This window comes from Mirounga angustirostris, unplaced genomic scaffold (assembly GCF_029215605.1).
Source record: "Mirounga angustirostris isolate CCGP_5_RB_7025 unplaced genomic scaffold, mMirAng1.0.hap1 SCAF_11, whole genome shotgun sequence".
NCBI classification, from domain to species: domain Eukaryota; kingdom Metazoa; phylum Chordata; class Mammalia; order Carnivora; family Phocidae; genus Mirounga; species Mirounga angustirostris.
The window spans coordinates 54,490,411-54,503,358 of NW_026991719.1; the positions used below are offsets into that span (position 1 = coordinate 54,490,411).

Sequence of the window (12,948 nt, forward strand, 5' to 3'; positions counted from 1 at the left end):
GCAGGGAGTCTGCTTCTCCCTCTGACCCTCCTCCCTCTCATTGCTGTCTCTCATTCTCTCTCTCGCAAATAAATGAAATCTTAAAAAAAAAAAAAGCCAGAGCAGCCATACTTATATCACACAAACTAGACTTTAAAACAAAGATTATAACAAGAGACAAAGAAGAACACTATATAGAATAAAGGAGATAATCCAACAAGAATATCTAACAAATGTAAATATTTATGCACCCAACATGAGAGCACCCAAATATATAAAACAATTAATAACAAATAAAAAAGGAACTCCTTGATAATAATACAATAATAGTAGGGGACTTGAACACCCCACTTACATCAATGGACAGATTATCTAAGGAGAAAATCAACAAGGAAACAATGGCTTTAAATGACACTCTGGACCAGATGGACTTAACAGATATATTCAGAACATTTCATTCTAAAGCAGCAGAATACACATTCTTTTCAAGTGCACATGGGGTATTCTCCAGAATAGATGACATACTAGGTCACAAATCAGGCCTCAACAAATACAAAAAGATTGAAATTACACTATGCATCTTTTCTGACAATATTGCTATGAAACTTGAAGTCAACCATAAGAAAAAATCTGGAAAGACCACAAGTACATGGAGGTTAAACAAAATGCTAACAAACAATGAATAGGTCAACCAGGAAATCAAAGAAGTAATAAAAAATACATGGGAAAAATGAAAATGAAAACAAAACTGTCCAAAACCTTTGGGATTCAATGAAAGCCATCCTAGGAGGGAAGGACAGAGCAATAATGGCCTACAACAAGATGCAAGAAAAATCTCAAATGAACAACCTAAACTTACACCTAAAGGAGCTAGAAAAAGAAAAACAAATTAAGCCTGAAGCCAAAACAGAAAGTAAGTAAATAATAAAGATTAGAGCAAAAACAAATGATATAGAAACTAAAAAACAGTAGGGGAATATGGGTGGCTCAGTTGGGTAAGTGTCTAACTCTTGATTTCAGCTCAGGTCATGATCTCAGGGTCCTGGGATTGAGCCCTAAGAGGGGATCAGTCCTCAGTGGGGAGTCTGCTTGAGGATTCTCTCTCTCCCTCTCCCTTTGCCCTCCCCCTGCATGTATGCACACACACGCTCTCTCTCAAATAACTAAATCTAAAAAAAAAAGAAAGAAAGAAACAAAACAAAACAAAACAAAACAAAAACAATATAAATGATCAGTGAAACCAGAAGCTGGTTCTTTGAAAAAATTAAGAAAATTGATAAGCCTTTTGCCAGGCTCATCCAAAAGAAAAGAGAAAGGACCCAAATAAATCAAATCACAAATGAGAGAGGAGAAATAACAACCAAAACCACAGAAATACAAAGAATTATCAGACAATATTTTGAAAAACTATATGCCAACAAATAGGAAAACCTGCAAAAAATGGATAAATTCCTAGAAATATATAAACTAGCAAAATTGAAACAAGAAGAAATAGAAAACTTGAACAGACTGATAACCAGCAAAAAAATTGAATCATTAATCAAAAAACTCTCAAAAACAAAAATTCAGGGCCAGAATGCTTCACACATGAATTCTACCAAATATTTAAAGAAGAGATAATACTGATTCTTCTCAAATTATTCCAAAAATAGAAAAGGAAAGAAAACTTCCAAACTCATTCTATGAGGCCAGCATTACCCTGATAGCAAAACCATATAAAGACTTCACTAAAAAAGAGAACTACAAGCCAATATCCCTGATGAGCATGGATGCAAAATTTCTCGATAAAATACTTGCAAACAGAATCTAAAATATATTTAAAAAATCATTCACCACAACAAAGTGGGATTTGTTCCTGGTTTGCAATGGTGGTTCAATATTCACAAATCAATCAACATGATACACCAGATTAATAAAACTAAGTATAAGAGCCATATGATGTTTCAGTAGATGCAGAAAAAGCATTGACAAAGTGCAACAATGATTCATAATAAAAACCCTCAACAAAGTAGGTTTACAGGGAATGTACCTCAACATAATAAAGGCCTTATATGAAAAAAAAAACACAGCTAATATCATCATAAATGGGGAAACACTAAGAGCATTTCCTCTTTAGTCATGAACAAGACAGGCATGTCACTCTCACCACTGTTATTTAACAGTACTAGAAGTCCCAGACTCAGCAAATAGACAACAAGAAGAATTAGAAGATATCCAAATCAGCAAGGAAGAAGTAATACTTTGACATGATATTCTATATAGAAAACCCAAAAGACTCCACAAAAAATTGCTAGAACTGATGCATGAATTCAGTAAATTTGCAGATAAGAAAATTAGCATACATAAATCTGTTGCATTTCTATACACTAGTAATGATGCAACAGAAAGAGAAATTAAGGAATCAGTCCCATTTACAATTGCACCCAAAACAATAACATACCAAGGAATAAACCTAACCAAAGAGGTGAAAGACTTGTATTTTGAAAACTATAAAACACTGATGAGAGAAATTGAAGAGGACACAAAGAAGTGGAAACACATTCCATGCTCATGGATTAGAAAGACAAATAGTTTTAAAATGTCTATTCTACCAAAAACAATCTACACATTTAATGCAATCCCTATCAAAATACTAACAGTGCCTCTAGCTGCCATCTTGCATCCCTGCGTGTATGCACCTAATCTCAGCTGGTCCACAGGAGACGCCCTGAACACCAACCCTATTCCTCCGTGCCATCCAATTTCCGCTCCAAGATGAAAGAAAAACTATCATGAACCGGGAGAAACTCACCAAATTGCAAGCACAAGTGTGCATTGGTGGGAAAAGAACTGCTCCCTGAAAGAAGAAGGTAGTTCATAGAATGGCTACATCAGATGATAAAAAACTTTAGTTCTCCTTAAAGAAGTTAGGGGTAAACAACTTCTCTGGTATTGAAGAAGTGAGTATGTTCACAGACCAAGGAACAGTGATCCACTTTAACAACCCCAAAGTTCAGGCATTGCTGGCAGCAAACACTTTCACCATTACAGGCCATGCTGAGATAAAGCAGCTGACAGAAATGCTATCCAGTATCTTAAACCAACTTGGTGCAGACAGTCTGACTAGTTTAAGAAGACTGGCTGAAGCTCTGCCCAAACAATCTGTGGATGGAAAAGCACCACTTGCTACTGGAGAAGATGATGATGATGAAGTTCCAGATCTTGTGGAGAATTTTGATGAAGCTTCCAAGAATGAAGCAAACTGAATTGAGTCAACTTCTGAAGAAGATAAAACTTGAAGAAGTTACTGGGAACTGCTATTTTATATTATGATTGCTTTTTACAATTTTATTCATGGATCTGATAAATTCTAGATCTCTAATATTTTTAAGCCCAAGCCCCTTGGACATTGCAGCTCTTTTCAGGTTTTGCTTATACACAATTCATTCTTTGCAGCTAATTAAGCTGAAGAAGCCTGGAAATAAAGTTTGAAAAAAGGTTAATAAAGTTCTTTGCCTAGGATATGGTTTTATTTTTTATTTCATTGACATTGATTTGTACACAGAAAGCAAAGTTGTTTATAGAAAGCTAATCATGGCATATAATATGGCTGGTAATCTTTGATGAAATTTGATTAAAGATTTTAAATGGCCATATAATATATAAAAAAAAATTCTAAAAGCATTTTTCACAGAACTAGAACAGACAATCCTGAAACTTGTATGAAACCCCAAAAGACTCCAAATAACCAAAGCAACCTTGAAAAAGAAAAGTAGAAGGAGGCATCACAATTCCTGACTTCAAGTTATATGATAAAGCTGTAGCAATCAGAACAGTATGGTACTGGCACAAAAATAGACACATAGATTGATAGAGCAGAATAGAAAATCCAGAAATGAACATAGAACTATATGGCAAATTAATCTCAAACAAAGCAGGAAAGAATATCCAATGTGAAAAAGACAGTCTCTTCAGCAATTGGTGTTGGGAAAAGTGGACAACAATATGCATAAGAATGAAATGGGACCATTTTCTTACACCATACACAAAAACAAATTCAAAATGGATTAAAGACCTAGATGTGAGACAAGAATCCATCAAATTCCTAGAGGAGAACACAGGCAGTAACCTCCTTGACCTCAGCTGCAGCAACTTCTTGCTAGACATGTCTCCAGAGGCAAGGGAAACAAAAGTGAAAATGAACTCTTGGGACTTCATCAAGATAAAAAGCTTCTGCACAGCAAAGGAAACAGCTAACAAAACTAAAAGGCAATCTACAGAATGGGGGGAAGATATTTGCAAATGTCTTATCAGACAAAAGGCTAGTATCCAAAATCTATAAAGAATTTTTTTAAAAGATTTTATTTATTTATTTGACAGAGAGAGACACAGGGAGAGAAGGAACACAAGCAGGGGGAGTGGGAGAGGGAGAAGCAGGCTTCCCACGGAGCAGGGATCCCAATGCAGGGCTTGATCCCAGGGACTGAGCCACCCAGGCGCCCCAAAATCTATAAAGAACTTATCAAACTCACCCCTCCCCAAAAATCCAGTCAAGAAATGGGCAAAAGCCATGAACAGACATTTCTCCAAAGAAGACATACAAATGGCCAACAGACACATGAAAAAATGCTCAACATCACTTGGCATCAGGGAAATACAAATCAAAACCACAATGGGATACCACCTCACACCAGTCAGAATGACTAAAATTAACAACTCAGGAAACAACAAATGTTGGCGAGGATGCAGAGAAAGCGGAACCCTCTTACACCGCTGGTGGGAATGCAAACTGGTGCAGCCACTCTGGAAAACAGTGTAGAGGTTCCTCAAAAAGTTAAAAATAGAACTGCCCTATGATCCAGTAATTGCACTACTGGGTATTTATCCAAAGGATACAAAAATAGTGATTCAAAGGGGTACATACACCCCAATGTTTATAACAGTAATGTCCACAATAGGCAAACTATGGAAAGAGCCCAGATGTCCGTTGACAGATGAATGGATAAAGAAGATGTGGTGTATATATATACAATGGAATACTACTCAACCATGAAAAAGAATGAAATCTTGCCATTTGCAATGATGTGGATGGAACTACAGGGTATTATGCTAAGTGAAATAAGTCAGTCAGAAAAAGACAGATACCATATGACTTCACTCATATGTGGAATTTAAGAAACAAAATAGATGAACATAGGGGAAGGGATGGAAAAATAAAATAAGATAAAAACAGAGAAGGAGGTAAACCATAAGAGACTCTTAACTATAGGACAGAAACAAGGTTGTTGGAGGGGAGGTAGGTCGTGGGGATTGGGTAATTGGGTGATGGGCATTAAGGAGGGCACATGAGGTAATAAGCAACTGATGAATCATTAAATTCTACCCCTAAAACTAATAATACACTATATGTTAATGAAATTGAATTTAAATAAAAATTTTTTAAAAAGATAACAATAAAAAGGTGACAAAAAAAGGGAAAAAATCAATGGAATAGAAAAGGGAACCTATGGAATGGGAGAAAATATTTGCAAACCACATATCTGATAAGGGGTTAATATCCACAATACATAAAATATTCATGAAATTTAACAGGAAAAACAAATAATAAACAAAAAACTGAGATAATCTAATTTAGAAATAGACATAGGTCCTGAGTAGTCATTTTTCTAAATAAAGTATTCAAATGGCCATCAGACATGAAAAGGTGCTAATATCACTAATCATGAGGGAAATGCAAATGAAAAATACAATGAGATATCACTTCACACCTATTAGAATAGCTTATGAAAAAGACAAAAAATAACAAACACTGGCAAGGAAATGAAGAGGGAACCCTTGTACACTCATACTACGCATGTAAATTTGTGCAGGCACCATGGAAAACAGTATAGAGGGCTTTGAAAAATTAAAAATCAAGTTATCATATGATCCAGCAATTCTACTTCTGGGTGTATATCCAAAGGAAATTAAATCGCTATCCCAACATGATATTTGCATCCCTATTCTCTTTGCAGCATTATTTATTTATTTATTTATTTATTTATTTATTTATTTATTTATTTATTTATTTATTTATTTTAAGATTTTATTTATTTATTTATAGGACAGAGAGAGACACAGCAAGAGAGGGAACACAAGCAGGGGGAGTGGGAGAGAGAGAAGCAGGCTTCCCGCCCAGCAGGGAGCCTGATGCGGGGCTCAATCCCAGGAACCCGGGATCATGACCCAAGCCGAAGGCAGACGCATAACAACTGAGCCACCCAGGCGCCCCTCATTGCAGCATTATTTAAAATAGCCAAGTCATGAAAACCTAAGTGTTCGTTGGCAGATAATGTGTGGATAATGTGGGATATATATATATATCCCTCATCAACCTACACTCTCATGGTACACAGTCATGGTACTCTCTCCCACCAAGCCCAGATAGAGCCACACAGTCCTTTCCAAAATGGTACACAACACAGTCACAATTAATTAGTTAGTACATGCAATGTTATTCCATATATATTCCATATATATATGGAATATTATTCAGCCAGAAAAGATGACAGGAATGAATCTTGAGGGTGTGATGCTAAGTGAAATGTCAGAGAAAGACAAATTCTGCATGATCTCATTTATAAGTAGGACCAGAAATACTAAACTTATAGAAACAGATTAGTAGTTGCCAGCATGGATGGATGGGGTGAGAAAAATGGGTGGAGGTGGTGAAAACGTATGAACATCCAGTCATAAGAAGTTATGAGGGTGTACTGTACAGCATGATGACTATAGCCAGCAATACAGTATTGTATATTTGAAAGTTTTTAAGAGAGTAGCCCTAAAAGTTCTTGTCACTAGAAAAAAATGTAACTATGTGAGGTGATAGATATTAACCAAAGGTATCATGGTAATCATTTTGCAATATATTCATATATTCAATCCACTATGGTGTATACCTTAAACTTATATGATGTTATATGTCAATTATATTTTAATAAAACTGGAAAAAAGAAAAAAGAATATTTATAATTCAGTGTAGAATTAAGACAGCTTTTCAAATCAATAGGAAAACTATAGATTACTTACAAATGGTACTAATACAATTTATCATTATTTATATTTGTATTATCATTATTTGTACACACATATACACATATATATCTGTAAAAATTGGACGTATTTTACAACAATCATGCAAGGTAGGCACTATCACTGTTAGGTTTGAAAAATTAGGTCCATAGAGTTTAGGTGAGTTGCCCTAATGTAGAGAACATGCCTGTCCTGCTCACCGTTGTGTCCCCATTGTCTAGAATAGTACCTGGCATATAGTAGCTCCCTCAAAATATTTTTGAATGAATGAATCTTACAATTGTTGTGGGAAATATATTCCATCAATGCATTAGTCGACTTGTCTTTCATATTAAGAGAATTATGATTTTTGTGTGTAACAATTTTCTCAGTTTAAAAGAAGATATACATTTCCCAGCCTTCTATGTAATTAGGAGTGGGCATGTGACAGAGTTCAGTCATTGAGATGTAATAGAAATCTCCAGATTGAACTTCTAGAAAAGCTCTTACGGTCAGGATGACTCATCTTGTGTATTTCTTTTGTTCTCTGCCCTTTTTTTCCTTCTTATCTATTATATGTATGTGATACAGGAAGTAGAGTAGCTATTTTTTGTCTTGAGAAGACATGGTTAACCATAGCCAAACCATATAGCTTTGTCATGAGAAAGAGAAGGTGTTACTTCTAAACACAAGGTTAATTTCTTCTTTCACTTACCCCCTTATTGAGCACCACTGGACAGTGAAAATTGTTAAAACCACATGTTGCAGTCCCGATTGAATAGAAGACCAGAATAGGCTTAGATATCTCAGGGCATCATAAAGCCACCTACCTCTGGAATTCTCCTGTGAAAAAAATAAAATCCCTAATAACAACAACTGTTTGGAATTTTCTGTTATTCACAGGTAAAGACAATGCTTAATTTATAAAACTATGGACAAGCCTCTTTGTGGGGGGACCATCATTGCCAGGGCAAGAAATCCATATATTTTGGGGGGCACTTGGTAAAAATAGATTTTCCTGAAGAATGTGAAAACCCTATTTGAAAATTAGAGGAGTTACCAGGCCTAGTTGTGAAAAAACTACAATAATTTATTTCCTAGGAGTTTACTTCCCTCTAAAATGCCTAGCAAGGAAAAGGTTATCGCTGGAATTAGGAGTTCTGATAATAGCCCAAGAGATATTTGAGCCTGGGCATGTAAGCAGAATTTGCATAAAGCAGTGAGTTGGTGTTCCCTTTATCCTATCAGTTCTGTTCTGATACTGGACTGGACACACACACACTATTAAATGCATAATGGTTGTAGCTTTCCTATCCTCTGCACTCTGCACTCTGCACTTACTCTCTGTTCCCCCCAACATATGCCTCCTAGACAGAAGCCCAAAGTCCTACTACTGACTGGGTCAAGAAGTCCTCAGAAATTACTCAGTACTCAAGAACACAGGCTGTCCCAAAGTGAGTGGGACAAGTAAGAGTGATGGTGATGGTTGAGCTTGATCCAAAAGTCAGTATTTTAAATAAGCCAAAAATAAAGCCAAGTACACTCTGAAACCATTTATCCAAAGGGGCTCATCTCTGTCAACAAATATACAGACTGCATACTGCCACTCACAGTCCCTCATCAACCTACACTCTCATGGTATACAGTCATGGTACTCTCTCCCACCAAGCCCAGATAGAGCCACACAATCCTTTCCAAAATGGTACACAACACAGTCACAATTTATTAGTTAGTACATGCAATGTTATTCATGTTTCACTCTAGGACTGGGTAGAAAGGGAGAATGTGGATGGAAAGGCAGTGATGTGGTAAATGGGGATCAAGACAAAGGCAAAAGGATTAAGAATGGAGTGCAGAATTGTGGCTTTCAAAAATCAGCTGATACAGAGAGGGTGGATACAGAAGCTCTGTGGAAGGTAACTAAGGCTGAGAGAGTCAAGGACAAAATTGTTAGGATTGCTGGCTCAGCCTAGGTAGGAGTACCTCAACAGTGCTGTCTCACAGGAATCTTGTGGACACAGGCCTCTGCGGAATGTAGGCAGAGGTGAAAGTCAGATCAGAGAACTGTGACATTGGGGCTATAGAGAGAAGAAAGAAAACAAGAAGAGAGGACTATAGGTTTCTAGTATGTTTAGTTTAGTCCTAGTTACTAGGAGTTTAAACATTCTATCCCTACCTCTTAGCCTTCCTTCACTGGACTATGACCTGTGACTTAGTATTTTAAAATTTTCTTCAAAATCCCTGAATTGGGTGCTGCACTATTTGGCCCTTGCTAAAAGGCTGTTTTATATGTTTGGTTCCTTCAGTTTCTTTGGGGTCTATTGATGTTGATTTCTCATTGTTTTCAACCTCCGAGGCTAATTCTGGAAAACAGAATCTGTTCAACTTCTCAGAAGGTTGCCTTCTTGAACGGACTTCAGTTCTCAATGCTAGCTTTTGGAAATCCCTCTTTATAAGACCAGTTATTTGGAGGCCCCCAAAAGGCTTCAAATTTTTTCAGAAACTTGTCAGAAGAAACTCCTTAGGGACAGACCACCATCTTTTGTTATGGCCCAAACATCTTTCACACGATAAATAACTCATGGTTCTAAGAATGGGTACGTGTTTGTTTGTTTCCCTCTTTTCTCAGGGTGAGCATTATACTTCTCCTGGAGCAATGGTTTCCCTCTTAACTAAATCGGCTCACTTTTTGTCCTCTCTTTTTGTTCCAGAGTTTATATTCAGTTACAAAGTTGTCTCACTGTGTTTATCAGGAGGGCTTGGGCCCTGCCTGGTTGAACCAATTCTCCTGGTCTTAGGCTCTACTAGCTCAAAATTCCAAGGGTGGATGTGCAGATTAAACCCTATGACATAATAATAACACATGTGTAAATAGAGCAGTAAAGCTTTTAAAGCACGCATGCCCATGATTTATTTTAATCCTTCCCTGTGAAATAAGTAGATCAGAGGTTATTATCCCCACTTTCAAAAGAAAAAAACCATGTTCCAGAGAGGGGCTTTGACTTGTGCAAGGACACATTGTATGACTACGTAATTCCCCCTCTAATGTTCTTTCTGCTCTACCATGGGCCTCTGAATCAGGGTAGTTTACACCCACAGTGGGATCAGCCTTCTCTTAACAAGCCCCTTTTACCACAGCCAAGGAGCTGGAGGCCTTAAAGCCCATCTGGTCTCCAGTGGATGAAGCTTTTAGTGATTGGTGACAAGCCACACCCTCCAGTCCACGCCATTAGGGAGTGTTCTGTCTGAACTGCTGGAGACACGCAAAGCTCTGTGGTATGTGAGTGTGTAGTCAAAATCTGCTTTGCATTTGCAGACTGCAAACCCCAGAACATTGGCATGGGGCTTAAAAGCATGAGAATGTTTGAGTGTGCCCACACTTTAAGAAAGGGAAACATTTCCCGTGCCAGATTCCTGGAAGAAGACAGGGAAGATGTACTTAGAAACTCAAGATATGGAAGCAAGTGGGAAAGCACTTCATTGAAACCCACTTTACACCATTTTCCAGATGAGGGAACAGTGAGTCTCAGAAAGATGAAAGGACCTAGTAGAGGTTCTAATATCAATACTTGACAGTGGTGGGATTTTAACTCAGTCTGTGTGTTCTCAGACCTGGTAATCTCTCCACTGTACCACACTGCCATGCTAGGTGCCCTCAAGGAAAAGTTTCTTTTTTTTTTTAATATTTTTTTTAATTTTTTTAAAAGATTTTATTTATTTATTTGAGAGAGAGAGAATGAGAGAGAGAGAGCACATGAGAGAGGGGAGGGTCAGAGGGAGAAGCAGGCTCCCTGCGAAGCAGGGAGCCCGATGTGGGACTCGATCCAGGGACTCCAGGATCATGACCTGAGCTGAAAGCAGTCGCTTAACCAACTGAGCCACCCAGGCGCCCCAAGGAAAAGTTTCTTATTCTGGTTCACTTCCTTCTTCCCTTTAGTCAAGGTTTAGGGTGCTCAACTTTCAAGTCCATGAGAGAAACTTGGTGAGGAGGAAGTAAGGAGCAGCGGCAAAATGACTTGGGCTTATCCTGCATGCATGATGAACAAAGATGAGGGCTCCTCTTTTTAGCAGGCTCACAAGGGGTGCAGTTCCTGCTGGCTTTCAGACTGGCTTATTTCTTTTTATCACTTTTAAAGCATTTAATAATTCATTAGGAGTGATTGATAATGTGCCTGACTCACAGGGAGGGATGCAATAGGGAGAGATTTCCAATAACTTCATTTTGTAAGTGAAATAAGAAACAACCTAGTCTCGGCAAGTTTATGACCTGGGGCCTAAGCTAGAGAGCTATGTGACTGCTTGCACCTAAATGTCTGGAAGATGGTGTTCTAGCCAGGTTCAGACCCTGAATGGGCTTTTCACTTGCTTTGTGAATTCTGAGTAGTCACTGAAGTCTCTGTTACCTCAGGGGGGAGAAGATGCTCTCCATTCTTCCAGTGCAGGGTGCTGAAGGATCAGGATTAGCTCACACTTGATTTTGCAATATAACATAAATATTTACCCTGCTTCTTGGAATTGGTGAGTATAGACATTCCAGGTGGTTGCTGTCTATTCCTGACTATGTTTAAACTAAGATGTTTAATTAAATGAGGTAGTAAGAGAGATCAGGGGGCTAGAAGTCAGGACATCAAAATTCTAATCCTAGCCAAGTGTCTACTTTTTTGGGCATTTTTTTCCACATGAGAACACCAAGAAGTAGATTAACTAGTATCTAGGGGCCTTTCTATTTCTGACAGTCTCCTTTGGCCTCTTCATACTCTCATACAGATTTAAGAATTTTTAATATAGTTTATTTTAATTTAAAAATATTACACAAGTATTACAAGGTCACTGCACAATAATAAAAAAATATAAACAACAAAGAAAAAGAAAAATAAATTAGAATTTCATTTCTTCGAGATAACTACAATTAAAATTGAGAGGTATATACCCTTCTGAACATTTTCTATGCACCTTTATCTATGCTTATATATTGAGTTTGTACTTTCCTTTTTTTAAAAATAGATTCATACCATACAGACTACTATTTTGTAATCTACTTTTTTTCAATTCACAATGCATAATGAATATTGTGCAGAGATGGAAAATTTATGCCACTCTCTTCATGTTGTGGATTTGAAACATAGGAGATCTCTGTTCTCTCTCTTTATACAGGTATAAGGTAGAGAGGGATTATTTACCCCTCTTGTCACAATCTCACTAATTCCTTATTTGCTCCTTCACAGTAGTTACTTTTTTAAGTTTTTATTTTAATTCCATTAATTAACATACAGTGTTATACCAGTTCAGGTGTACAACATAGTGATTCAACAATTCCATACAACACCCAGTGCTCTTCACAATGTGCACTCCTTAATCCTCATCACCTATTTAATCCATCACCTCAACCACCTGCCTTCTGGTAACCACCAGCTTGTTCTCTATTGTTAAGAGTCTGTTTCTTGGCTTGCCTCATTCTCTTTTTCTTTTTACCCTATGCTCCTTTGTTTTGTTAAATTCCACATATGAGTGAAGTTGTATTGTATTTGTCTTTCTCTGACATTTCACTTAGCATAATACTCTCTAGCTCCATCCACGTTGTTGCAAATGGCAAGATTTCATCATTTTATGGCAAAATAGTATTCAACGGAATATATATTCCATGAAATACTATATATATATACCATGGAATACTATTTGGATATATATATATATATAATGCCCTCTTTATCCATTCATCAATCCATGTACACATGGACTGCTTCCATTGTTTGGCTATTGCACACAAGCTGCTATAAACATAGGGGTGTATATATCCCCTTGAATTAGTATTTTTGTATTCTTTGAGTAAATATCCAGTAGTGCAATTGCTGGATGATAGAAACGTTCTATTTTTAAATTTTGAAGCACCTCCATACTATTTTCCATGGTGGCTGCATCAGTTTGCATTTCCAACAACAG

The 12,948-nt window shown here is 37.2% G+C and overlaps 2 protein-coding genes across 3 annotated transcripts in view; one reads left to right on the top strand and one right to left on the bottom strand.

The window, feature by feature from the left end:
• Window positions 1-12,948, bottom strand: part of OPHN1 (oligophrenin 1) — a 729,824-nt gene that overhangs the window by 45,746 nt on the left and 671,130 nt on the right. The gene's annotated exons all lie outside the window — the stretch shown is intronic.
• On the top strand, window positions 2,863-3,302 carry LOC123857778 (transcription factor BTF3-like). Its single transcript, XM_064574832.1, has one exon. It carries the CDS (start codon window positions 2,925-2,927, stop codon window positions 3,222-3,224), a length of 300 nt encoding a protein of 99 aa, XP_064430902.1. The 5' UTR covers window positions 2,863-2,924; the 3' UTR covers window positions 3,225-3,302.

Excerpts from the sequence above, each read along its gene's own strand:
- LOC123857778 (XM_064574832.1), top strand. The coding sequence starts at position 2,925 with ATGTTCACAGACCAAGGAACAGTGATCCACTTTAACAACCCCAAAGTT.